Source organism: Oreochromis niloticus, linkage group LG17 (assembly GCF_001858045.2).
Source record: "Oreochromis niloticus isolate F11D_XX linkage group LG17, O_niloticus_UMD_NMBU, whole genome shotgun sequence".
Lineage (NCBI taxonomy): Eukaryota > Metazoa > Chordata > Actinopteri > Cichliformes > Cichlidae > Oreochromis > Oreochromis niloticus.
In genome coordinates, this window is record NC_031981.2 from 11272737 (window position 1) to 11298156 (window position 25420).

Consider the following 25420-nt stretch of genomic DNA (forward strand, 5'->3'; position numbering starts at 1 on the left):
ATCTGTTAGCTGCACACTCTCACCTCCTCGCTCCATTATTTATTGATCACTAAACAAGGGGCAGAAGGAGGGGTTGTGTGAGGGCCTGAGAGGAGGTTGAGCTGTATTTCCATAAATGATATTTAAGGCCTCTGCCTCGCAGTCCCCTGAAAGACATACTGTAGGGTCATCGGATATGAATAAAGGACAACCTGGCGTTCATGAAATATAGGCATGTTATAAATATGACAATAAGGGGACAGCGAGGTGATGGTAGGTACAGTATAAGTGGCTTTATGGTGAATCTTAAGGAATTTAGTAGTTAAATTCAACATTTAAAAATCGTTTCAATCTGTGAAATGGAACACAGCCACTCACACTGCCCTTCATTTCTTCAGCCTATCGCAGTCAGACCGGTTTAGGGACACTCAAACCTCCCTTTCTTCTTTGAATAAAAGGACAAATGGCGCACCTGGCAGCCTGGCTGGGGAGCGCTAAAATCGAAGCGACATTGTATGTCATTAAATTCCTCCACACCACTGCAGATTGTGCTGATTCAAAGGCACTGCCAGTAATAGGAATGATGTGTGCGAGTGTGTTCTGAGAGCCCTGTAAAAGGTCAGAGATGGTACTGGAGTCTCTTGTCAGCATTTACGGTGAGAGTGGTGTGGCAGCGGAGAGAAAAGGTTGGTAGTATCTTTTCATTTTGGTTTCCCTGGGAAATAGCTGTGGAAATGAGGCTGTGTTTCACGGCTGTCTTCACAGCACTCCACACCGGCGAAGAGGTGAGAGAAAGACAGGAAGTAGGCGGAAGTAGAGGAAATGCAAGGGGATGCTGAGAACTGCTGAAAAGACTGGTGATGACCCATGGAACTGGCCCAAGGTGAGCATTGTGTGTTGTCTTGCCAAGGCCGAGGAACTACCTCAGCAACCGCAGCTGCAACATAACACAGATGCCAGGAAGCACTCAGATATCCTGAATTGGGGGATACAGAGGTTTTGGATCATGCACAAGCAGCAACAAAGGTTGATTATTACACCGGAACACTACTGAGCAGTCGGCTAGAAGATACACCTCTCTGGTTATGAGTACAGGGAGGAAAGGAATTAAACACACATGACCTAACAAGGCGTTGGGATGAGGTGGGTTAATAGACCTGCATGTAGGATAAACATAACAGGCATATTAGTAGGGCAGTTGGGAAAACACTGGACACAGGGAGAATAGCAAAAAGGAACTACTTCAGGGAATGAGCCGGCTCACTTACTCACTCGCGGTATCTGTTAGGTCTTCTCTAGTTACGGTATTAATGATATATTGGCCATAATTTAGCAAAGCTGCATGTTAATCATTCATCACAGCAACTATTCAGTGTGTAGGAGGCTGTTAAATGGCTACACAACCTGTGTGAGACAGAGAGCAGAGGGTTCCCTTGGGCCTTAGTGGAAAGAAGAAGAGCAATTGATCATCCTCTGAACATTCATCATACTAGCCTAGTTTCTAATAAAAAGTCCAAAGGGTTGGGGAGGGGAGGTCTGTTCATATGCATGTGTGTTGACATGTAAGAGAGAATATAAAGGGGTAAAAAATGTTTCTTATAACACTTGCAATTCAGCTGTAAGAACCCTTCCTGTTAACCCTCAGGTTAACAGGAAGCAAAAACTCACAGACAACAGATACACGATGCCAGAAAAACATTATTTTCTACAGAGCATACATAAAAGAACTTTACTGTGCATATAATCTGTTACTTAACATGGTGACCTCAACGGATTGGTGCAAGGGAAGCCAGGGAAGCAAGATTGCATGATTTAGTGCCATCATGTTTGGCTTGCAACAAAATTACCACATATACATAAGCATGGCATAACTGAAAACAATGAAGACGTGAATATTAGCATGTAATAACAGTTAAAAGCTTAAAAGGAACTTCTGATACATTTTATTTCAAGTATTCAAGTAAACTACAGCCTCTTCTTTGTGCAAAGAAAACTATTTCTAAGAGCCATCGTTAAAACCTACATTACACAAGGATACATTTTTGAAGGACGAGCATTTCCCACGAGCTTTTCGTCCTACCGTACAACATGATGCTGATGCTAATGCTAAATTGTTTAAAGCGTGAAACGGCTCCCTTTTGTACGTTTAAGGCTGTCTGATTTTGCAGAAAGTCGAACAGCATCCCAGCGGTGCAAGTGTGCGTGTGTGTGTGTGTGTGTGTGTTGTGGAGAGCTGGTGCTGACAGAGAGAAGACGGGGAACATGACGGCATTAACAGTAAGCAGGCACGCTGTCACCTGAAGACAAGGAAATGAAGGGAGGAAAAAGAAAGAAAACAGGGATTACAGAAAAATAAGAGAATGGCAGAAGAGAGAGGACTAAAGAGTGGAAATAATGCAAATGGGCCAACACATATGCGACAGAAAAGCAAAAGTGAAAACAGGAGGGAAGAAAAAATACGGATATGGAGAAATTCTAGGGGGAAAGAGAGGGATAAAAAAAAAAACAACAGGCCATCTGGTGGGTGCAGTAGAGATCATTTGTGGGTGTGTGTGTGTTCATGTATTTTGAGTGAATGGGCTCTGAGTTTGTTAGATGTATGTTTAAAACAAGCATGGTCTCCCACTCACATATCCTCTGCTGGGAAAGAGAGGATGCCATTACCATAGAGCAGGCGGTGGACATGGCCTCTTCTCTAACCTTGCAAAGAGGAGGAGTATGGTGGTGTATTTGGGGATACACACACACACACACACACACACACACACACACACTGTTCAAACATATACACACTTCTGATGTTCCCTTGGGAAGCCACCTCAAACAAATGGTTGACCCATGCGTGCATGTTTGTGTGCGAGCACGCATGTGTGTTTTTCAGGCATTTATCATCACAATGTCTAATAAACAATAACAGCTGCAGCCGGTCCTAATTAAATACCTGTGCATCTGCTCCTGGATCTGTCTCGCTTCTTGTGTCTGTTGTACTTGGTAGGTGGGAGACTGAGTTTCTTTGTGTGTCCATGCATCATTGTGTTATTGGCAACGTTTTACTTCTTTGCAAACAGTCTTAGTAGGTTAAAAAAAAAAAGAAGGAAAAATTGCTAATAATTAATTGGGATCAACGCTTCCTGATGGGACACTTAATGGAGCATCATAAAAGATATGACCCACGCTGGATTTGACCTCGCCTTTCAACCAAAAATGGAGCCATGACTGTCATCATTACCATTCATACCAGAATGTGAAAGAAAAAAAACGGGACATATGAAGACAGAAAAACGCGGGAGAGGAGAAAAAGGCAGAAAGTCAGTCAGTTAATCACTTTTGGAAGTAGATAAAAAAAAAAAGTGGGATGAAAGGAAAGCGGATGCTTCTGTTGTGATGACGATGAGGAAGATGAAAGATGGAGGAGACAGAGACAGAGCTCTTTGTGCATCATCAATAGCAGCCAATGTCCAGTTTCTAACCACGAGAGCCTGTCTGTCCCTATTCAACTTACCACCTTCCCTCGGGCTACCTCTGGCTCTAAATTGAGGTCAGATGTCAGCAGTGTGTGGGTGTGTGTTATGCACGCACCAGAAGGGACATCCAAACTATAAGCTTGGGTCACCGTATCCTACGCTAACATGAACAAATAGCACATGAGAAGAGATACATCATATTCCCCTGCTCATCGCACCCAAGGAGGAGGACAGACAGCCGCGTTTGACCCTCTTAAACATTTATCGCCACTGCTGTCATCCAAAGTTTCACAGTTAACTGCTGTCTATAACAACACGCCATCTATATAGCTTTTATCTCACATAGTAATGTAGTAAAACAAACATGTTTAACCTGTGTGTCAATCTCATCCCCTAATGCTTTGTGTTTTTGTTTGTTTTGTTTTTTTAAATACAAGGTATTGCCGCATTTTTTCGCCAAGCTTGTTTCCTGCGAGCCTGTCCAAACGCCGACCTAACTGAGACATCAGAAAGTGTAACAGCTAATATACATGGCGTCATACTTGTCAATGGTATACACAGGACCTGTACAATCACTCAATTACTCCGCTGACACACTCCATTGTCTGGACAATGGGTAGAGCCAAGTCATGCATGCATAAAGCAAAGGTTCTGGGTATGTGTGTGTGTTGGGGGGGCAGGGTCTGTGTGTGTGTCAGTCTTAGCCCCAGGGATGATACTCGGGGCAATTATTCTCTCCTCTGCATTGTGTTTAACCCTTGACCTCTCGGAGTGATACAGTGCCACAGAGCTGAATATGTCTAGACCACTTACTGATCACTAAGGGCAAAAGAAGAAGTCAGCCTCCGGACATGATTGACTGAGATTTATGAATGGAAGAGGAACAGAAAGGATGTTTTGAGCATTTGGAGAAGGGACTCAGCAGGAAGTTGCTGCAATTCTGATGAGCACCAATTTGCCACTTTGGATATTATTTATATTTGCAAACAGGTAACTTGGAAAAACATTCTGTTTATTAAATCTAGGACAGGAACCTCTAAATTAAGTTGTGCTTATCACCATTAAGCCACTTCAGTTATAGCATTATTTGTGTTGTTCAGTTAAATAAAAGGGATGAAAACCTAGATGATCAAATAATGGCTGGCTATAAATACTACCTGAAAATTTGATTTAAAAAGAAGAGGTTACAAGACATGTGCTGTTTGCTTGGTTTGTGTGTGCTGTGAGCCCGCACCGCATAAAACGGAATGAAAAATGACACGGGACCTGCTAAAATGTGATACCCGATCTCCCTGCTGTGTTTAGATTATCTCTATTGTATCAACACATGCTTAAGTGTGTGTATGCGTGCCGTGCACCAGGGGATTTTTGGTGCTTTTAGTAATCAATAGTGTCACTCGCTTAAACATATGGTAGGTTACTTATTAGCTGGGATCATCAGTCAAAGCCCACTTGACTCCAAGAGTCCCTGTAAATCATAAAACCGGAGAGCTGTCCCGCAGACCTCTTGCGCATTTGCACATTTTTTAATGTGTAAATGCAGAAGTGAATGCACTCAGGAGACATAAGTTATCTATTGGTGTTTCACGTTATTCTTGCCAGAGAAGATAAAGAGCATTTACGGATCAAGGGAAGGACAAAAAAGCTGCAAACACAACAGCTGCAATTAAAGGACAAGCACTTTGCCACATGAAGCCCCCCCTTCATGGGGTTTTGAGAGCTCGCAGTGGGAGGAGGTGGGAATAAGGGAGTATGAAATATGATGGGTACTAGTGCTACAGTTTGCCTTAGGGATGCTTTCTATGGCTCTTATTCCATCTTCTACTTCACTATGGAATGTTGTGTATTGTAGACCAGTCAATACACTACCCCCCTCCCTCGAGGTGAGACCTCCTAAAACATGCATGAGTTTATGAGCTGGGAATGCGCCACCAAAGGCCTTTAGGGCTTTTTGAGGTGGTAGAATATCTAAAAGCTAAGTGAGACCATCTTTCCAGGATTAGGTCTAAGGCCTCTCCACCTCCACTCTAATGCTCTTTTACTGTTTCTGCCCTCATCTGATTCTCCTTCTGCTTTAGCTCTCTTTTTTTTTGCTTCCTCTCAGTCAGACATATGGCTCTGTACATATCAATCAGTCCTAAAGCCTTAACCCTTGGGGCAGGTATATCCACAGCTCGTTCGGTGTAATAAGAGAAATTCCCATGGCTATTGTACAAAGCTTAAATTTTAGTCACTCCATCCGGAGCAGTACAGAGTTTATTTTAAAGAAAAAGGTTGGGTGCCCTTGATCTTCAAATTTTTAGAGTCCTTTAAGACTTTTAAATTTCAAATATTTTGTAATATTTTAGAAACAAAATGAGAGAAATAAGAGTGCGGGTAGGTGAAAGGAGAAGGAGGGCGATATGGGTTGATAAATGTTTGATGAGGCCAAATGGCCTTTTGTGTGACACAGCTGCACAGGACCAGGTGGGTTTTTAGAGGAAGGGAACATTTGGCGGTGGTGAAAAAAAAAAGGGGGAAGCAATGGGAGGCTATAGGACACATAAGAGAACATAACCATTGAGCGAAAGCTTGCTACGGAGTATGTTTTTCACAAAGTTAAGATAAAATTATTCTGTTCTGTATCTACAATTACAATTCCTTTCCACTTGCTGAAAAAAAACTTGAGGATCAATGCCTTGTCATGGCTAATGTGCACCATCTGCAATCCTTCATATTCAAAAGTGGGTCTCGGTATCAGAGCATAGCTGACACAAATCACCACTCAACAGCAAATGTGGAGCAAAGAATGGAAGTAGGGATGGATAGATGGATGGATTGAGAGAGGGAGGACAGCCACAGCTGATGGAAGACAGGATCTCCTGCTTACCAGCACATTAATCATTCACACACACAGAGAAGCGGGACCAGAGGCCGACACGATGATGCGAAAACCAAAACGATCAAAACACTTTACATGCAGCTCCTGATCGGAAACACCGTCACAGAAGGGCAAGGGGAGGGTTATCACAAAAGACTCTCCATTTATTTATTCAAAATCAACACTGCTTATTGTTTTCCATCCATGGCTTTACACCTTCCCTCCTCTCAGCTACACACTCTCCTTTACCTTTATGCTTTTTCTATTTAGTTGCTCCTTCCTCACTGATAACAACCCCCGCCAGGTGTGGAGAGGCATCCAAGCCCTCACCAACTACAGATTGGTGAGGGCTTACTAGCCACAATCAGTTCGACTCGGCCCCTCACTGTCACTCAGCACCGGATCCCCACAGGGCTGCATTCTCAGCCCCCCACTCTACGCCCTGTACACCTATGACTGCACACCAACCCACCCAACCAGCGTCATCATCAAATATGCAGATGACACCATCGTGGTTGGGTTCATCTTTGATGAAGATGAGACAGTGAACAAGGCAGAGGTAGAGAACTTGTCCCGCTGATGCTTAGGAAATAACCTGAAGCTGAACATCCTTAAAACAAATGAAGTCATAACGGAACCCCCCACCCCCACCACCACACACACACCTCACCAATCTGAGCCATGGTCTGAGTAACCCTTATCACTCAGACTCTATTCAGACCAAGTCTTTTCTTTGCACTACTTCTAAGCACTCTGCAACTTGTTCTCTAATGTGTACCTTTCTCTAATTTGTCTATAAATTTCCTTGTTTTGTATACATCCTGCTTTATTGTATATATTTCTCCTGTTTTCTATTTATTCCTGCTGTGTACTATTTATATTTAATTCTGGCACAGTTGGTGTGCAGCGCCCAGAATTTCTTTGTACACGTTCAATGACATTAAAGGGTTATTCCTTTCTATTCTATCCTCTCCAGCTCTGCATTCCTTTATCCACCTCACCCTCCTCCCTCCTCCTCCATCAGACACAATGATGGTTAGTGAATATTACGCTCATCCATTCTTCTTTTAAGTGCCACCATTATGGTTACCAGATGCACTTATGGCTTTTTACGCCCATTGATTGGCACAATCAATAAGTCATCTTAGGGAAAGTTTGGAGACACTATATTAGGGCTGCCAGACGCTCTTAAAGCTTTAAGCAGTAATTTGTATGGAGATGGGAGCTACTTCATTATGTTAATGGTGAACAGCAGATGGGTTGGGGTTGGATCTAAACGCCTTTTGCCGGCTTCCGGTAATTTAGGATTTTTTTTTAATTCCCACAGACTTACTTACTCTGTTTCAAGTGTTTTTGTTTTTGTTTTGAGGTCATCTTAATGATGCCAATGTCCAATAATTATGTGTTTCATAGCCATTATCAACTGTATTATAATATAATAAAAACTGACTGTTTACAGTGGTCAGAACATTAGATTCTCTAATTACATTCATGAATTCAAATTAGATTCTCCACATTTGTGTTTATGGATTTTATTTTCTATAAGTGGATTAACCAGTAAAGCACCCTCAACATAACTCCCCATCCCACCGGCACACTACATGGACTTGAAATGATTTCAGAAATTACTGTGGAAGAAATAGCCACAAGTCTTTACTCATTCAAAGTGTTAGGGTGAACTTTTTATAAGGAAGAAAAATGCTTTGGTTCACAAATATATTCAAGAACACACTGTTATTACGGATTGACTGCTCCTGGCATAATTAGTCAACATTCACTGATATGGACCTAAACAACCTCTCCCCACTTAGAACTAAAATTAATTTAAATTTGCATCACAATCCCTTAATGGCTTTTGAGTCAGAATTGCCAAATCAAGTACAATATAATATGCCACCTTGCTTTAAAAGAACTGTTGACACAAGCATCATCATCACAATAGCCGTTGTCACCGTTATGGATGAATGAATGAATGAATGAATGAATGAAACGTACAAAATCATTTTCCAAAATCAGAGCTTTCCACTGCTGTCGAGCACTTGCACTACATTGTACCACAGATAAGCTCCAATTGCTTTGCTATCTTCCTACTGGTCACCAAGCTAATCTGGCATCTTAGGCTTGCAATCAGGCTGAAGCAGGTGACACATGACTGAATGGCTGAACAATGGGATGGAGCCTGGTTCTCAGATAAGAGAATTAATATTGATTGCACATGCATGTCAGACAGATCGTGTCCATTAGGAGTTTCACAGCTCCGTTCCGTCTCGCTGGTAACATGCCTAGGATCTGGGTTGAACGGCGGGAAGGAAGGAAGTTTTGTTTTTTTTAATTCAATCAGTTTAAAATTGAAACGTGTTTTTAGGCCGATAACTAAGAAGTGACTTCAAGACAATGAATTTTCAGGAGTTTAATTTGCTCCTATGATGAATTTGTCTAATTTTGTGTGTTTTGTTTTGTTTTTTTGTTACTGCCAATTTGTTTTCTGTGTGTGCCCGCTATGTAAACTAAAAGTTGATTAGCAAAATTATTTTGTTACTGGCTGACTCATTTGTTCCAAGGCAAGGAGCGGTTATTAAAAAAAAAAAAAACCAACATTTTCCCAGCAGACAGGTTTTCACAGTCTAAATAAGGTTGGTGATATTTTTCCACAACCTCATTCTCACAGATAACGCATAAATAAAAGCACTTTCACTCATTCTGGGTAGTGTAAGTAACACCCAAATATAGATCAGTGCATACAAGTGCGCATGTTTATAACCATGTGTGAGTGAGAGACAGAGAGCGCTAAGAGCTATAACTGTGGGAGTGTTTTACAAGCTCAAAGCCCTGTGCCTGCTCCTCTAATTCAGAACACACATTGCACTTTCAGCAGATCGATGATCCCCTTGTGTCTTACGCACAATCTCTCTCTACTCTCATCCACCCATATATACCCTCTAAGGTGCACAAACCCATGCGCGCACACCGATACATACGTTCAGTCCTGCTCCTTTCAGCCTCCCCTCACTCCTGCTCTGTTTCTCGCGTACTAGTATATGTGCTCTCATACACCCCCTCTCTGTTTCTTTCCATCCCTCCATCTCTCTGAAGCCCTGAGCAATTACTCACCGAGACTCTAGAGAAGACTATAAGTGAGAGGGGCGGGAGCGACTCAGGAGTTAGAAGGACAGAGGGATGGAAAGAGTAGAGACAGAACGAGGGTGAATGGAAACTGCCTGTAACCGACAGCACAGAAGGACTTCAGAAAACAGCTGCTCTTCAAAGACCAAAGTCAAGGTGTCACACACGAGTGTGTATGTGTCCCATCTGCAGAAACATGCACGTTTCCCTGCGTGTGCTCATGTGTGAGGTTGAGTCTGCAGAGTGGCGTAAATAGGAGTGTGTTTCTGAGGGAGGTCGGTCACAGCAGTGTGGCACAGCATCATTTATTCATTGGGGAGGGTAATGTGTGTGTAACATCTGGGATGCACTTGCTCTATACACAACACACACACACACACATATATACAGGGCACTTCTGGAAAGCAAATCAAGTCTTGTGGACCAGCTGTAGCTCTCTTGCTGCAAGACACACACACACACACACACACACACATACATACAAAAGACAACAACAAAAAACCTGTTGAAATATCCACACAATACAGTCATAACAATGGCTATATAACTGTGTGTATATGTGTGTATATGTGTGTGTGTGTGTGTGTAGAGTCCCCGGCCTTCACTAAGCTCTCAGGTTGATCCATTTAAAACACAATGGAGGATTACATTCTCATCTGGCCACTGGCTTCAGTCTGCACTGAAAAAAAACCCAAAACACTACAACTCCAATTCTAACTTGGCACACAGTCTGTCTGTGTATACGGAAGTGTGTGTGTGTTTTCATATTTTACACAAGCACCGCGGGTTACAGTATACAACTGTCTATCATGCTTGTCTATCAAATATGGATGTGTGCGCTTGTGTAAGCAGGAGGCTCAGGCCTGTCATCTCAAGGGCAGGTTGGGAGGGGGGTAAGACGACCCCTCTCCAGTGTGGAGTGGTTGTGAATTGGTTTTGGCTCTGAGCTAAATCTCCTCACAAACACCTCTTCGTTTTCTCCACAAGACCTGAAAAAAAAAAAAGACTGCTTTCATTCAAGCTGCAAACAACACATTCAATTCATCGTGGTTTGAGCCAGTCCTTGGCCAAAATGCAGGTGTGAATACACACACGCACAGACAATGTTTCTCTCCCCACTATCTCGTTTCTGCAACCACCAAATTATTTTCAAAACAATAATGAACCCCTCATGCAATTACCACCTCCCCCATCTATTAAAGCACTCCACTCATTCTTCCACAACCAAGCAACTTAGCCATAAACCTCTGCTCTCTCTCACAAAAACACACACACACACACACACTTACCATTCCTACATACCCAAACCCCCCACAAAGACGACGACAGTTGCAGTCTGTCTATCCGGTAGCATTCAGGCCCCTGATGAAACCAGTGCTTATTGGTAATTAAACACTGTGCTTTGTGGCAGTATCCAGAAAGCTGTAAAGCACTCCACCTCCCCAACACATAGGCACCCACCCCACCTCCACTGGCAGAGTGCCGTCCCCTCCTCTCCTCTTTTTCTGCCTTTCAGGGGGCCGCAGGTGGCACAATTGGCAGTAATGTGTTCTAATTGTTGGCAGCGCTGTCTGGGTAAAGATACGTAGTAGGGAGCAGGAGCTTGGCTGGGATACAGCAGGAAACAGAAGAGGAGGGAGCTGACGGGGTGTAAGGCAGAGCTAAAGGGGAGAAAAAAAAAATGGAAGGACAGTTTGGAAGAAATAAATGAGGATATATGGAGAAAGAAGTGGCAAACACAAGAAGTAACAAGCCAAGGGTAGAATTTGGGGGAAGAAAATTTAAGAACGGGACATGAATAATGCAACACGAAATAGAAAAGCAGAAGTGCAAAGTAGCAGCAAAGAGTAGATATCAACTAGTAGAATCCGTGGTTCACATTGTGTCCAAATGTTTCCTTCGCCCTTGTTTTTCTTGGAGAGAGGCTCCCTAGGGTTGAGGCTTAGCTAGAACTGCAGTACAGACAGACACAGCATGAGCTGCTGTAGAGAGCGGTTAGAAACAGGCCTAAGTTGCTGAGCTCAAGACCACATAAGCCCCTGAGGTTATCCAATACAGAAATGCTGAGAAGCGAGTGGAGTAAGGTGAGTGTAGACTTAAGTTCTGTGAGTTTATACTGTTTTATAAAGAATCTTTGCACATATTTTGCACAAACACTGCAATGATGAAAAAAGTGAGGTGCCAGAATCAATATACTATTGATTAACACATAAAACAACATTTTTTTTTTAATCATCTGTGATGTAAAAGATGTAGTCCAAGTCAAAAAGCTTCAGGTTTCATTTTAAGGTGATACTAAGAAAATATATCAGTACTATGACAGCGGTATAAAATGAAATGAGTCATATACCAAGAAGAATCCACTGGATATGTGTGTGAAAGGCAGTGGATAGTGACTCAGCTGCTCTCCTACGGTGCAACAGCACCTGTTCTCTATTGCTTGTTGACAGGTGTTGCCATTCCTGCTGAATATTGCTACAATGGCCAAAGACAGATGGAAATGAAAGCCAGAAACTGCCTTTTGAGCAATAAGTGAAATGCAGTAGCCATGGAAAAACACTCAATCTGAAATCTTTAATTGCGGTTACACAACAACATTAACAACAAAAAAAAAAAACCTTAAACATTTCTGTGACACACGTGTCTCTTCTTGGTCTCTGACCTGATTCTTTCCTAATTATTCACTCCATTTCTGTGACATCACTGGTCACATATGACGCCACAGCAAAAGAGACAGTGATGTTACTTTTGATGTTGATGCCAGCATCAGGCGCGACAGGCTCTGCCAGCTGACTGCGATTGATTGCCTAGCAACAGTGAAAAAGCCCCCAAAATGAGACCATCCCTCATTAAAATGGCCTTGAATTCACAAATATTTGTGTTATGTTGAACAGCAGATACAATAGAGCGGCACAGAAATGCATTGCAAATGCTGCTTGCTAGTAAGTAAATCGAGCACAATGTATGACGTTCAGTCCTCTCTGAGAATGTTCCAATATATGTAATGATATGCTGTAATGGTTCCGATAACATAAATATGTTACACTGGTAGCCTCCATCAAGCGGAGATACAGATCTACCCACACATATACAATGCACAAGTGTTATCTCTGTAGACAGTTTGCCAAGTGAGAGGTGAAACTCCACATGAAGTCATGTTGATAATCACACACTCAATCGTGGTTATTTCTCTTGCAAAGTCACTCTATGTTGTGTTGTATATGTGCACAGATGCAGACCTGTGTGCACATTCAAATGTATGCTATCACAGTTTGATCTCTCCCTCTCTGCAGTGGCTTCACAAGCAGTTGGGTCATCTCCATGCAGGTGGAAAGTTTGAGAGAAAACAAAACCACTGGAATGAAAACTGCACTGAGCTTGTGAGAAAAACACTCGTACACTGCAAGGCGCTGCAGCAGCATCACCATGGCAACGGTGAAGAGAGCGTGAAGTGTTGGGAGTCAGAATCTCAAGGTTACTCAATCTATTCATGTTTTAATAATACCACTCCCTTATGAAAGGAATATTACATCCCTTGTAAGTATGATGAAAATACATATCAGATCTTTCCAGCCAGTGTACTTCTCAAGTGAACACAAAGAACTTGCCATCAGGGTTAAGACAAGGAAATGAACTGCATATCTTTTGATTAACCAAACCCAAGTTCATTATTTCAGAGTATTACATGGGCCTACCATTTCTGACTTTGTCTAAGACTAGTCAAAACCACTAGTGTGTTTTCTCCTTGGAGCTGGGAAGAGACTAAGAGCAAGGATGGAGCCTTGGAAACCAATAAAAAGCCAGCACGGGTTACAAACAGGAATGGCACTCTCTTTCCCAAAAACAGGGAAATGGAGAAGACAAATTTATCACAGCATTAGCAGCTTCCCATGGTCCAAGTGTTAAGCATCTTTTTCCCAGGTGTTTGTGTCAGAGGTGAAGCAGCAGGTGAGCAACTGGCACTGCACTGATGTCTGTGGAAGTAGGGGTCAAGGAAGCCTGCTGGGATTTGAGTTTACCTCCTGATCCGTCTTTGGGCACATGTGGCCAGCTTAAGCCATAAGCAGTGGTGCTGAAGAATAGCATGGAGTTAATGAGAGAAAAGCAGGTGTATGCTCCATCTCTGGAGAGTTTCTGTGTGCAATTACATGTGCCTTTGATACAGTTAATTACATATGGAATCTTCTATACATTGACATAATGCTATAACAAAGAACAAATAGTTAATATTTGCACATATGTAAAATCAAACACTACAGACAGTGACAGTTTCTGCTGTAGGTGACAACACTGAAAAAAATGCAGTATATGATGTTATATGCTAACAGTTCATAGTCCTCCCTTGGTATCTTTACCGCATGAAGATGCACAGTAACACAATGTCATACAGAGGTGTTTTAGATAGAAAGTGCTGATATGAATCTATTAAAAGTTAAGTTTACGATATATTATGTTGTGCAATAGTCTCCATCTTAACAAAGCCGGCATGCAATACACAAGGGGAGAAATCAGATCTTTCCCAAATTCCTTTTGTGGCATGACACAATGACCACAAACATAAATCCAAGCCTGTAATGACCTGTCATCATTAACAAGATGTTACGCAATAAATGTTATGGCTGTCATAGAGCCCTTTTTGAAAGTCCATCTGGGTCTACAAAAGCCACCCAAACAGCCTTGAGGCTTATAATCACTTCAAATATTGACTGTCTGCAGATTTTTTCTGTTTACTTTCATTTGTGTTTAGTTTATTTAGGAATATTAATAAATACAAACTATTCAAAGGTTCTGTTTCTACAAGCATCCTCACTGTACTGTTACACAGCCCTCTGTAGGCAGCATTAAAACATACGCATCCATCACCTGCACTTGTAAACAAGCAATATAAAATAATCATGTACAAAAGTTCAAAGGAAATACGACATATCCACCTCCACTTGAAAAATTGATCTGCCGATGAAAAATGAAATCTGTGCTGAAGAATTTGTTAAAAATCTTACAACACAAAGATTTTTATTGTGGTGAAGACAGATATAAAGTGTAAAATAGTCATTACAACTGTTTACAGGACTTTATCACCTGACCCAGTGATATGCAGTTACTATTCTTATGTTCACTCCTGCCAACCTGTCTTTCCCTCTGGAAGAAACCAAACTATCACGACTCGTGCATTCATACCTGCACTCTGTGGTCTTCTGTCTGCTTTACAGTGCACTCTATAACAGCCACTACCTCTGCAGTATCAGCATCCACTGATCCTTGACAGGACCAGTGCAGTGCCAGTACAGTGCCAGTGGAGCACTTTCTTCAATAAATTCATGTTATTAAAGAGATTATAGAAACCCATGAGGAATAAAACAAGCGCCAGCAGTTGCTGCTGTAACAAATTCGAACCTTTTCGCCAAATAATTGTGGCAAATTCAATTATGTTTTCAGAACTGCGGGGACTGTGAGCATTTCATTTATTTAAAGAAAATGAATGAACCAGACTTGGAGCTGGGTCCGCACACCGGCACAGGAAGAATTTGCACAGTTCTTTTGAATGTCTCCATGAAATGCATAGATGGAATGCATAAAAATATAACCCCAGGTCCTGAGCCCAGTTCAATGACTGCTGTCCGTGGTACTGTAGATACCAACTGATTCCAATCAGAGGGGCTTCTCTGGTCACTGTCCATGGTGCTGAGCTAACACTAAAGGAAAATTTGTGGAACTTCTACAGTTGCCAAGAGTACTATCATGAAGCAATTATTCACACGTGACCTAGATACTCTATATGCTTAGCCTGCAGGTTGTTGCAGTGCAGAGCATTTAACCATTTTAGCTATAGGGTTAGAGAACATTCTGTCTTCACAAACTTTGTATAACTAGAGCTAGGAAGCACACTCTATAGGGGCGTTTCAACTTTTAGTCTCCTTGTTTTCATACAGCAAAACTGATTTAGTACTGCATAAATTCAGACTCTGTTACAAAGTCACATAAATATAAAAAAAAAAAAAAAAAACCCACTCGGCTCTGAACCTGCAAACACACAAACAAAAATGTTTTTAGTCGTGAAATCTTTAAAGATATTTTTGGCTTAATTAAGCAAATGTTGGCGATGGAACATCAGAGCATGAACCACTAAGACAGGCAATTTCACTGCTCTCTCCTCTCTTGTATAAACTATTAATTGATCTCTAGGGAGGCTGGCTCTTTAAACTCTTCAGAAATAGCGAAGACTATATCACAACCTTTAACAGAGAGTGGGAAAGTCCCCCATGGGTAAAATAGCTGCTAGTGCGGACTGGGTCTGAAAAATCTTAACTTTGTCTTAGAGGCTGTCTGGAGTGCCTAATGAAGTCATTATCACATTTGTGGATCCAACTAAGTTGTCAAAAGACGCAAAGTTTAGATCAGTGCACTATATTAGAATTTTTTAAGTAATATCAAATCGTCCTCTTCTGACTATACGATGTCCAAAAAAAAACTGAGATAAGTTGAAGCCCTGCTGTCGTAAATTCAAAATGTAGTTCCAGCAACAAACCAGCCACCATAACAACTTTGAGTAATTTGGCTGAGGATTCCAGCCTTTTACAATTCAGATGTCTCCCCACTTATGAATGATACATTAGGACTGGGAGGTTATCATCAGTGCAGAGCGGGACCTTGTGTGTCCATGAATGTGTGTGTTTCATTATTAATGAAGGTACAGTATACCATCTTTTAAATGTAGTCATGTTTAACTACTGTATATAAGAGACGGAAGGGGAAAGCAATATTTTAAGAGTAAAAGAGTGAAAACAACCCCCAGCAGAGCAAATATCAGATCTGTTTATCTGTTCTAATAATAAAGTTGAAAGGTTCTAGCAGGGTTTTTTTATGTTATTAGGTTGAAGTGCTTACGGACATCATAAGAAGAAGATGTCTTCCATATCATTGTTCCCGGAGCTCTACATATCAGCTAGCCACCATCATTTCTCTGTTGCAAGTAAGAAAATCAACAGACCACAAACAAGTAAATCTACAATAGATAAGAGTAAAAACCATGGTTTGTGGATTTCGCAACAAGTTACATATATACATACGCAAACACAAACACATATTCAAATTCTACCCCGCTGTCACTTCCCGAAGCTCCGATCTCAAGCACAGAACCAGACAAAGACAAATCAGTTCTAATAACAGGGGAGACTGGTGAAAGGTGCCATGATGTAACAAAGTGTAAACAAACACAATGGAACAAATCACTGTTTGTCTCGACACGACGGAAAGGAGACGGCACTTGAGACCACAGGAGAGCAGGTAGCTTTCCATCAGACAATAAGGGAACGGCGAGGGTTTCAGAGTGGAGAAAGGGCTTGGTCACACTTGCAATCTGTTTATTTATTTTTTTCTTTGCTGTGCTAGAAATAAAGCCCCAGAAAGCTAGTGCAAATGAAAAGAATGGTCATGTGTGCACTCTTTGGAAAGCAGAAACACAACAGTTTTGTCTTTGTACTGTTACTTTTGAGCAAGTGCACATGTACAATTACATTTTAAAGTATTGATAAGGTCAGATGATTCACACGTGTGTTTAAAGTCCAGCAGTTTTGTTCTTGTTCTAATCACCAAATGGCCAGCTGTGCCTCAGAAGCCAGAGTGGGCTGTTCACTAATGGGTGGGTCAGTCGTTCAAAGTGTCCTTGGACAAAATACTGAACCACAAACTACCCTGATGCATCAGTATGTGTGTCAGTATGTGTGTCATAAACAGTTGTATCCACACACTGAAGCAGTGTGTGATTGGATGAATATAGTTTGAAGTGAAAAGTTCTTTGACTGATAAATAAGACTAGAAAACAGCTATATAGCTAGTCTATTTAGCAAAATAGGCACAAGTATATTTCGTCAATATACAAAAGCCATGACTGTATACACGTGATTATCAGTTGTGGAACAGTGGATACTCAAAAGGTGCTGCACCTAAACAGTACATGATCAGGCAAGCCTATGATTCATCTTCTTCTACCATGGGAGATATACTGACACAGCACAGCGATAAACAACGGAAGAGGAATCCCCACAGGTCACAAAGGGGAATCTTCCTCGAGTGTTTGAGAGTTTACATGTGCAAGCTCGTGCACATATGTGTTACTATCTACTTATCATCATGAACATCCATCACAACAAGGCACTGAATAATTCAAAACTACAAAATAAAGGAACATCCTCGTGCATGCTGAAGAATAAATGGCTTCATAAATGATGAATGAGAGGATGACAAACCAAAAAGGTCTTCTATACTGCAAGCGACTCTTATTCATTTTTGTATGTGACACTGTGTTCACACCCATGTGTTTGTCTGCACATTGAGAAAGTGCAAACACTCACATGAGTGCATATTATAGAGCGCTTTTTCTTTCTGCTTCCCCTAGGGGTGAGTTACGGCACAAAGCAGCTGGGAGTTGGGCCAAACAATTTTCTTTAATACAACAACAACACTGGTCTTGATACTTGATACAAAGCGGCACTGCTTATTTAGAAAATATTCATAGATGGGGAGGAGCGCAGTATGGCAGAATCAGAAAGACAACAGTGGAAAAGAATAAGAAGCAAGGAAGAGAAGACTGGAAATGAAAAGACAAAAGCAATAACGGGGAAAGAAAACACTGGTGCTTATTGAAAGTGCCAAAGAGCACACACACACACACACACACACACACACACACACACACACACACAAGGATGGAGATGTAGCATATGTCCTCAGTAGTGCCAGCTGGAGACATCTGGTGGCAAAACTCCACAGGTCAAACCAAGTGACATGCTCCCTCAAGCACTGGAGGGAAACACACATGCGTCTCTGTGCCAAATGATTAAAACTGTCACTATGATTAGTATATACCATTCATCTTGGAACACACATGTAAACACACACAACAGATAATGTTGTTATTCATATACCAAGACAAACTGTTATCAAAGAACCCTAATTTCACGTGATTCTATAAAGAGTGATTTTAAGTGTTGGTGATGTAACTGTTGATGTATGCAACAAAAGACAAATCGGGACATACCAGAGGGGAAAGAAGGGAGGATGGAGGAAGAGAGATGAACTATGACTAATTTTATACAGTTATAAGGTTTTGTAAGCCTGTAATCCACAGAAAGCTACTTTAAAGGCTTACTGAAAGTAGAAAAAAACCTGAAGAGTAAACTGTGGTGCAAACAGACGCATGAATCACCGGGACACTGTTTGATTATTAGTGTAAACAATACAATAATTGTTTAACCATTAAAAATATGCTCTCAGAAAATCCAGATGCTGCATCGCCCACATGGGCGGTAATGTTTAGTCTGTTAAAAATCTATTTAATTTACAATTTAACATACTTAAAGTAATGTGTGCTTCAAATAAAACACAGAAGATCCAGTTAGAGTGCTAAAGCATGTAATCTAAGGACCATACCTAAAGGTCAAGTGTCTTATGTTGAAGAGTTGCAATAATGGCAGAAGAGCATGCCTGTCATGCTAAATCTGGCTTCCCTGCTTAATAAATACACAAATCAGAAGACATAACAGAAACCTACTGCAGGCCATTTGGGGACAGTGCTCAGCAGTTGCACAATACTTGGAGGAAATCAGCCAAAAACATGAACACACATGTTGTTTTTGCAATAAAAGTTGCCCAGCTTCCAAAGAAATCTGGCTTCAATCACTCACTTTCCAACAAATGGCTCTGACTTTAGTCCTACACTTTTTCCTAACAGCACATTTACAAAACCACAGCTGTCTTTATGAAGCAAAACCACTCCACCCATATCCCAGTTTCCTCGGTGCTGTTCCTTTTCAGGATTCAAGTACCTTATTATAACAAGGAAACCCAACAAAGCTCTAAGATATTGCACTCTTCAGCTCGGCTGCGCTGCTGAGGAGCAGTGCAGTAAAACAGTGCTCATCAAGCTGTACGGAGTTTAATGTTGAATTAGCATTGGCTCACAGCTTCCAGTGCAAACAGACAAACAGAAAAAGAGATATGATTGTTAAACTGGTTGTCCAGCATTGCTCATTAGACTGAAGAGAGAAATACTGGCACAGCCCAATCAAGCTGTGTGTGTGTGTGTGTGTATGTATGTGTGTGTGTGTGTGTGTGTGTGTGTGTGTGTGTGTGTGTGGACTAGCAGTTACAGTTGTATTTGTGTGTTCCACAGAAGTCTGTGTGCTCATTAGACTGCCTGTAGAGAGAACAAGAGCCAGAGGCCAGAATCAGACACTCTCACACTCACACACACACACACACACACACACACACACACACACACACACACACACACACACGGACTGCTGTTCGGGCTGCAATTAGACCAAAACACAAAAAAGTGACAGAGTTAAACTACACTCAACTATGTGATCAAGAATACAAATTAGACAGAGGACAGCAGGCGACTGAAGGCAGCATTCAACATAGAATTTGAAACACAATTAAATACATGAAAAGCTAAACAAAAAACAAAAAAAGAGCACTGAAAATTGATTAGTGCAAACAAATCCACAGGCATGCAGAAAGGCACAAAAGCTCCAAGGCAAGGCCATCTAAACCCTCTGTCAACTGCAAATCTTCCCAGACATTTATACCACACGCTCAGTTTATCATTCACCACCACTGACCCCCGTCCTTTGGCTGACAGCATGCAAAACACACAGCCAAACAAACACAGCAGAGAAAAGGGCAACGTCCATCTCTTGTCCAGGCCATCATGAACTAAAGCATCCAGTAGCCATGTCTGATTTCTCATTAGTGCTCACAACAGAATGTCTGCTTGAGATAGCCATTTTCCAAGCAAACACAAACTCATCTCAGAATTTTCACTTCGCCGGGATACGTTTTTTTCCACTGATTTATTTACACTTTCTTGCACATTTCCTGTTATGAACTATTTGAAATCTTCACAAAGCATTTGAAACATGCAATTCCAGCAGAAAAGTTGTAAAACATCAAACAAGTCACAAAACTGCTTTGGGTCACCCTCAGGCGAAGGCAGCCACAGTTCAGCGTTACTCTTCTGGAAGTTTGGAGTTGAAATCTTGCACAGACTTTCCAATTAGTCATATTATAATGTCATTGACTTTCAAGGAATAAATGATGCATCCATGGGAAAAATCGAGTAAATACAGTTTTAATTACAATGTGTAAGTTCATTATTTTTTTTTATTTCTGAGCTCAATCATCTCAGACAAAACAAATATATTCAGGAAGAATTGGAATAACATGCTGCGATGAATTTTCAATTATTCGTCCTAAATCTTCCTCAAACAAAGACCTTTTTTTCTTTCCAGGTTACTGTGCTTACCTTCCACGTTGAGGGCGAAACGCAACATTTTTAGCTGCGAATGGTGGGAAATGTTATGCATCCTGCCATAAAATATAATGGGAGCAACCATACAAAGCACCTGCTTTGTGCACTTAAAAAGTTAAAGGCCAATATATCAGAATAATGGAAAAAAAATGAATCTTTAGGCTAAACAATTAGTATTTGAATGACTTTGAGAAATTTGTGAAAATGTATTTGCCTCCTTTGAAACACTTAACTCATCTGTGACTACTGATCCAATAATTATGATAAGCTATAATCGTTTTCAGACAGCTAAAGAGTGAATAATCCAGTTTATTGGTTTAAGTATTGTCCTTAAAATGTATGATGATTAAAATAACCTTTAATTATATATCCAACAGTATGAGTACAGTGGGGGACATGTTAATGATATGGTGAACAGACGGCACTATTGTCATTCCTGTCACTGAAAGAGAGAGAGACAGAGGGAAGTAGAAAGAGGAAAGAAAGGGGGAGAAAGGGTGTGTGTGTGTGCGTGTGCGTGTGCGTGTGTGTGTGTATGCCCATGCATGTGTGCACCCACACCCATGTGGGTTAGAGCCAGTAAGCACATTTGCTGAACCCATCATTAAGTTCTCTTCCCTTGTGGTTGATGTCAGTGACTAGACAGGGAGACAAAGCCTGGGCCCTTCCTTCACATGCTACCCAGGGGAGAGGTTAGAGGCCTGGGGGAGAGAGCTGGGGTGAGACAGCGCTTCCTGGGTGACAGACAAGGAGCAGGAAGGGAAGGAGGCCAACAGAGGGACGTAAGAAGGCATGGTTTGATATATGGAGACAGATGAAACTACCACATTTTCCTTCTTATTAAAGAGCAAGAAAGGAAAAATGGTTGAACCCTTGGCAAGCTGGTGTTAGGGGGCATAATTAGTGAGGTAGACACACGTGTCCCTCATTGAGGAGGGTCCCCTGGGTAAGAAACAGCTCAATCAGCAGCCAGCTGCAGGTAGAGGGGTCGTGTGTTCTCGCGTGTGTGAGCCGAGTGCAGGTGCCTGGGTACAGCTGCACTTTCATCCTTTGCACTCTGACTCATTAATTCTTATGCTACATTAAAGGGTGTAGTAACACACAAACAGACACACACACCTCCGCTGAACACCAGCTGACCTAAAAGTGTCACTTGCTGTCTGAACATCATACAGAGCAAAGACACATCTGAAAGGAAATCTGTATGTATAGAGTCACCTCACTTTTTGCATGCACTGGCTTGTAAATTTGCTAGACGTGCATCTAGGAATTAATTAGAGTTCACTTGTGGCAAACTGAAAAATGGATGGAACTTTAGAAAAGACAACCAGATGACGTGTATTAGGGGTGGGCCGTACACGATTTTGTCATTGTCAACAAATGGATTTGGCAATACTTTTTTTTTTTTTTTTTTTTTTTTTAAATATGACGTACACACACATGCATTCTCATGTGGAATATAAACATGGGAGATATACTTCTAATCCCAAACGAACTTTGTCACACCCAAAGGGCCCCAGTACTTTGTTTAATTGGACTGGGCCACTAAACACTGTAAGTAAAGTGACAATTTCCCATTAGCCTATCCTAAGACATACCATGAAAAAAGGAAAGTTCTTTCCATTTGAAAAGAAATGGATGGTGTGCCAGAACTAAATTTATAAATGGGTTGAAGGGAAAACCAAGCAAAGTCATAAAGGAAGCCAAGGAGAGCCAAGGAAGATGACTACAGTAAAACTATGTTAAGATAGTGCAAGGTTATAAAATATTTCTTTGAGTTTCGAGTCTTCCCAGGAGCACAGTGCCCTCAATATTTCTTGAAGTAGAAATAAAAAAGCTCCAGGAATTTTCTTTTAGTTGGTCACCCAGCCAAATGCAGTAACGGAGAAAGAAGGACCTTGGATCCCAGCAGTCACTCTAACAGAGCTTTAGAAGTCCTCTGAAAGGATCTGAACCATCTCAGGTGCACTTCATCAGACAAGTATTTTTATTTATTTATTTAATTCTTTATTTTGTTAGTATGATAGACAGATGTAAGCCACTCTGGGAAAAGGTGCATGAAAGCTCGCTTGGAGTTTCCTAAACCACTTTTTAAAGGAAAGTAAGAAGAAAGTGATTCTTTGGGGCTAATGATTCACTGAGAAATATGTATGCACTGTCACCATCTGGTTAACATCAGGCACTGGTCATTATCTGGCTCATGACAACCTTATACTGAAACACTATCAAAGTAGCATCATGTTATCAGGGTCCTTCTTACCAGCAAACACGGGGATACTACTCTTACAAGAAAACCTAGTGAGCAAAGTCTGCAGAGTCTGAAGTCAGTGTATATAAAAAATATTTTGCATTAGGAGTTTGCATTTCCTTGCTAGTTCTTTGGTGGTAAATAAACATATTTCCAAGGTAGCATTGCATTACCTGCTAAAGGCCTTTACAAATGCAAAAAAGTGTTTGAATGTGTATATAAATGCGCTGGGAGTTTTTAATAAGAAGCCTCAAGGATTTTCTCTGGCAAGGACAACAGACAATCCACCTTAGAGAGAAAAAAAGAAGAAAAGCAAGACCGTGGAAAGAGAACTGGGGGAAGGGGAAACGTGAAGCTAAACAACAGCTGTTGGGATTACTGTTTAATAAAAGCTGTCATATGCATGCACTTCCTCATGCCCCCTACAGAGCAAACCAAAAGACAGTGTTGTGTGGAGCCCAATAACCTCACAGTCAACATCACAGTCAACCCACCGCCCTTTGGGACCCTTACACCACAATGCCAGGCCCCCGGATCTCTCACCAGGCCTGCCATGCCTCCAGGCACACCTTATGTGTGCCTGTGTGAGTGATTCACTTATTATCCATTTTTGCATATGTTTATAAGTGCATGGGTACACGGGCAGAATTGCACTGTCTTCAGCTGTGCATAAATAAGTGTGCGTATGTGCTTGTGTGTGTGTGTGTGTTTCTCTGGAGAAGGAGGTGGGGGTTGGTGAGGGGGGGGGTGGCTTATCATCAGATAAGCTACCTCATTTGGGCCGCTTCAGGAGGAGTGAAAGGAGCTGTGGGGAGGCTTTCATCTCTGAGACAGGAAAAAAAGAGACAGAATCAAGATGGAGTGAGTGTGAAAGAAGATGAGAAGGTGGGTGAGAGGGTGAGGAAAGTGGGGGTGAAAGGAGGAAAAGAGTGAGATAAAGAATGAAAGAGATAATCCAAGAGGATGTTTACTTTGGTCCTGCTGGCAGAGGACAAAAGAGGCCACTAATACGTACTGCCCCCTATAGGGCCACAGGATATTGAGTGGTGAAAGGAAAAAGTTTATAGAAGAAAACACACTTCGGGGTTACACTGCAACCATCCCATCCCTCTCTCTCACAGACGAATCGCTTAATTAAACATGAGCTATGTAAGTGCCGTCTGTCTGCCTCTGTTGGTCTGGGTATATGAGTGTGTGTGTCTACTGTGCATTCATCTCGTCTTCATAGATAGCACAAGGAGGCCATTTGCAAGTCAAATTCAGCATTTAATGACACGGGAAATCATCTGAATTTATTGAAAGCCAGCATGAAGAGAAAAGGAGCTTGTTCAAGTTTCAGATCAAAAATGCATAAAATTGCCTGCAAATAGAGCTTTGAGTGCTTCTGATTTTGAATGATGGGACGTGTCAAGGTGAATGTGTGCTGGACTGATAGCTTGGGCTGCTCGGGTGCAATATAAACCTCTTTATTTGATACAGATTACAGAGCTGAGATAATTCATCTCTAGAAATTTGCATGGGCCAAACTAGATTTGTTTATATGAATTCGTCAAGTTATGTGCATGTATCTAGTGTCCTAAAGCCGCACATTTGTAGGTATGCTTATGTGTCTCTTGTGCATGCTGTTGTGTCTGCCGTCTGGTTATACAGGATCAGATCAAAGGGAGTTCATTTAATTTGGCTTGTAGGTGCTCAGAAAACCATGACCATCAAAAATTATCTAGTAAAACAGGATAAGCTATCCACCATGCAAACAAAGAACACGCATTATCCTAAAGATGTGTATGAATAATGAAAATTAAACCCTTCAAAATTCCTGCAAGTAATATAAGAAACTGAAAATTAGCATTCAGTCTCACTAGGTAACAAAGAGCAGAGTCAAGCTCTATCCTCAAAGAGGTGAAGCTCCAATTAATAAGTAATACAGGGCAGCCGCAACCACAGTTGTTAAAAAGCTCTCCCATGGCAACACTCCTGTCAAAGCATGCAGTTGCCATGCACGAACCGTCCATGAAAACTTTGTTTAAATTAGAGACAGACAGAAAGTGGTATTTTGGGTGGGGATGGAAAACACACGAGGAAGGTTGTAGATTTGTGATGGTCTGCATGCATCGCGCTAATTGGAAATGAATAGGAGCTCATTGTTCAAGGAGCATTAATCAACGTTTAATCAAGTCTCAGCACAGAAAGGTAAAGCCATGGAGGACACCCTCCCCATCAAAATAACTAAATACTTTAAACAAGAATCCTTATGTGCGTGAGTGTTTGCATGAACAGGTTGATAACCTTTTGCATTAGTACAAAGGGAGGGCTAATTGCAAATGATTTCACTAGTGAGTAATTGGACACTACTTCTCTTCTATGGACACAAATATATACATCCAAGCCCACATTAATTTGTTGATGGCCTTTACTTAATCTAGAGATGC

At 41.4% G+C, this 25420-nt stretch overlaps 1 protein-coding gene across 6 annotated transcripts in view; it reads right to left on the bottom strand.

Annotated features, from left to right (window-relative positions):
* The window catches only part of plxna4 (plexin A4), a 244786-nt gene that overhangs the window by 154365 nt on the left and 65001 nt on the right, over positions 1 to 25420 (bottom strand). The window contains exon 4 of one of the 6 annotated variants that reach the window (XM_013271213.3): positions 9211 to 10415. The exons of the other annotated variants lie outside the window; for them this stretch is intronic. Within the exon in view, the coding sequence (XP_013126667.1) occupies positions 10374 to 10415 (42 nt within the window). The 3' untranslated portion in view covers positions 9211 to 10373. Of the gene's footprint in view, positions 1 to 9210; positions 10416 to 25420 lie in introns of those variants that run through there. 6 annotated transcript variants of the gene reach the window in all.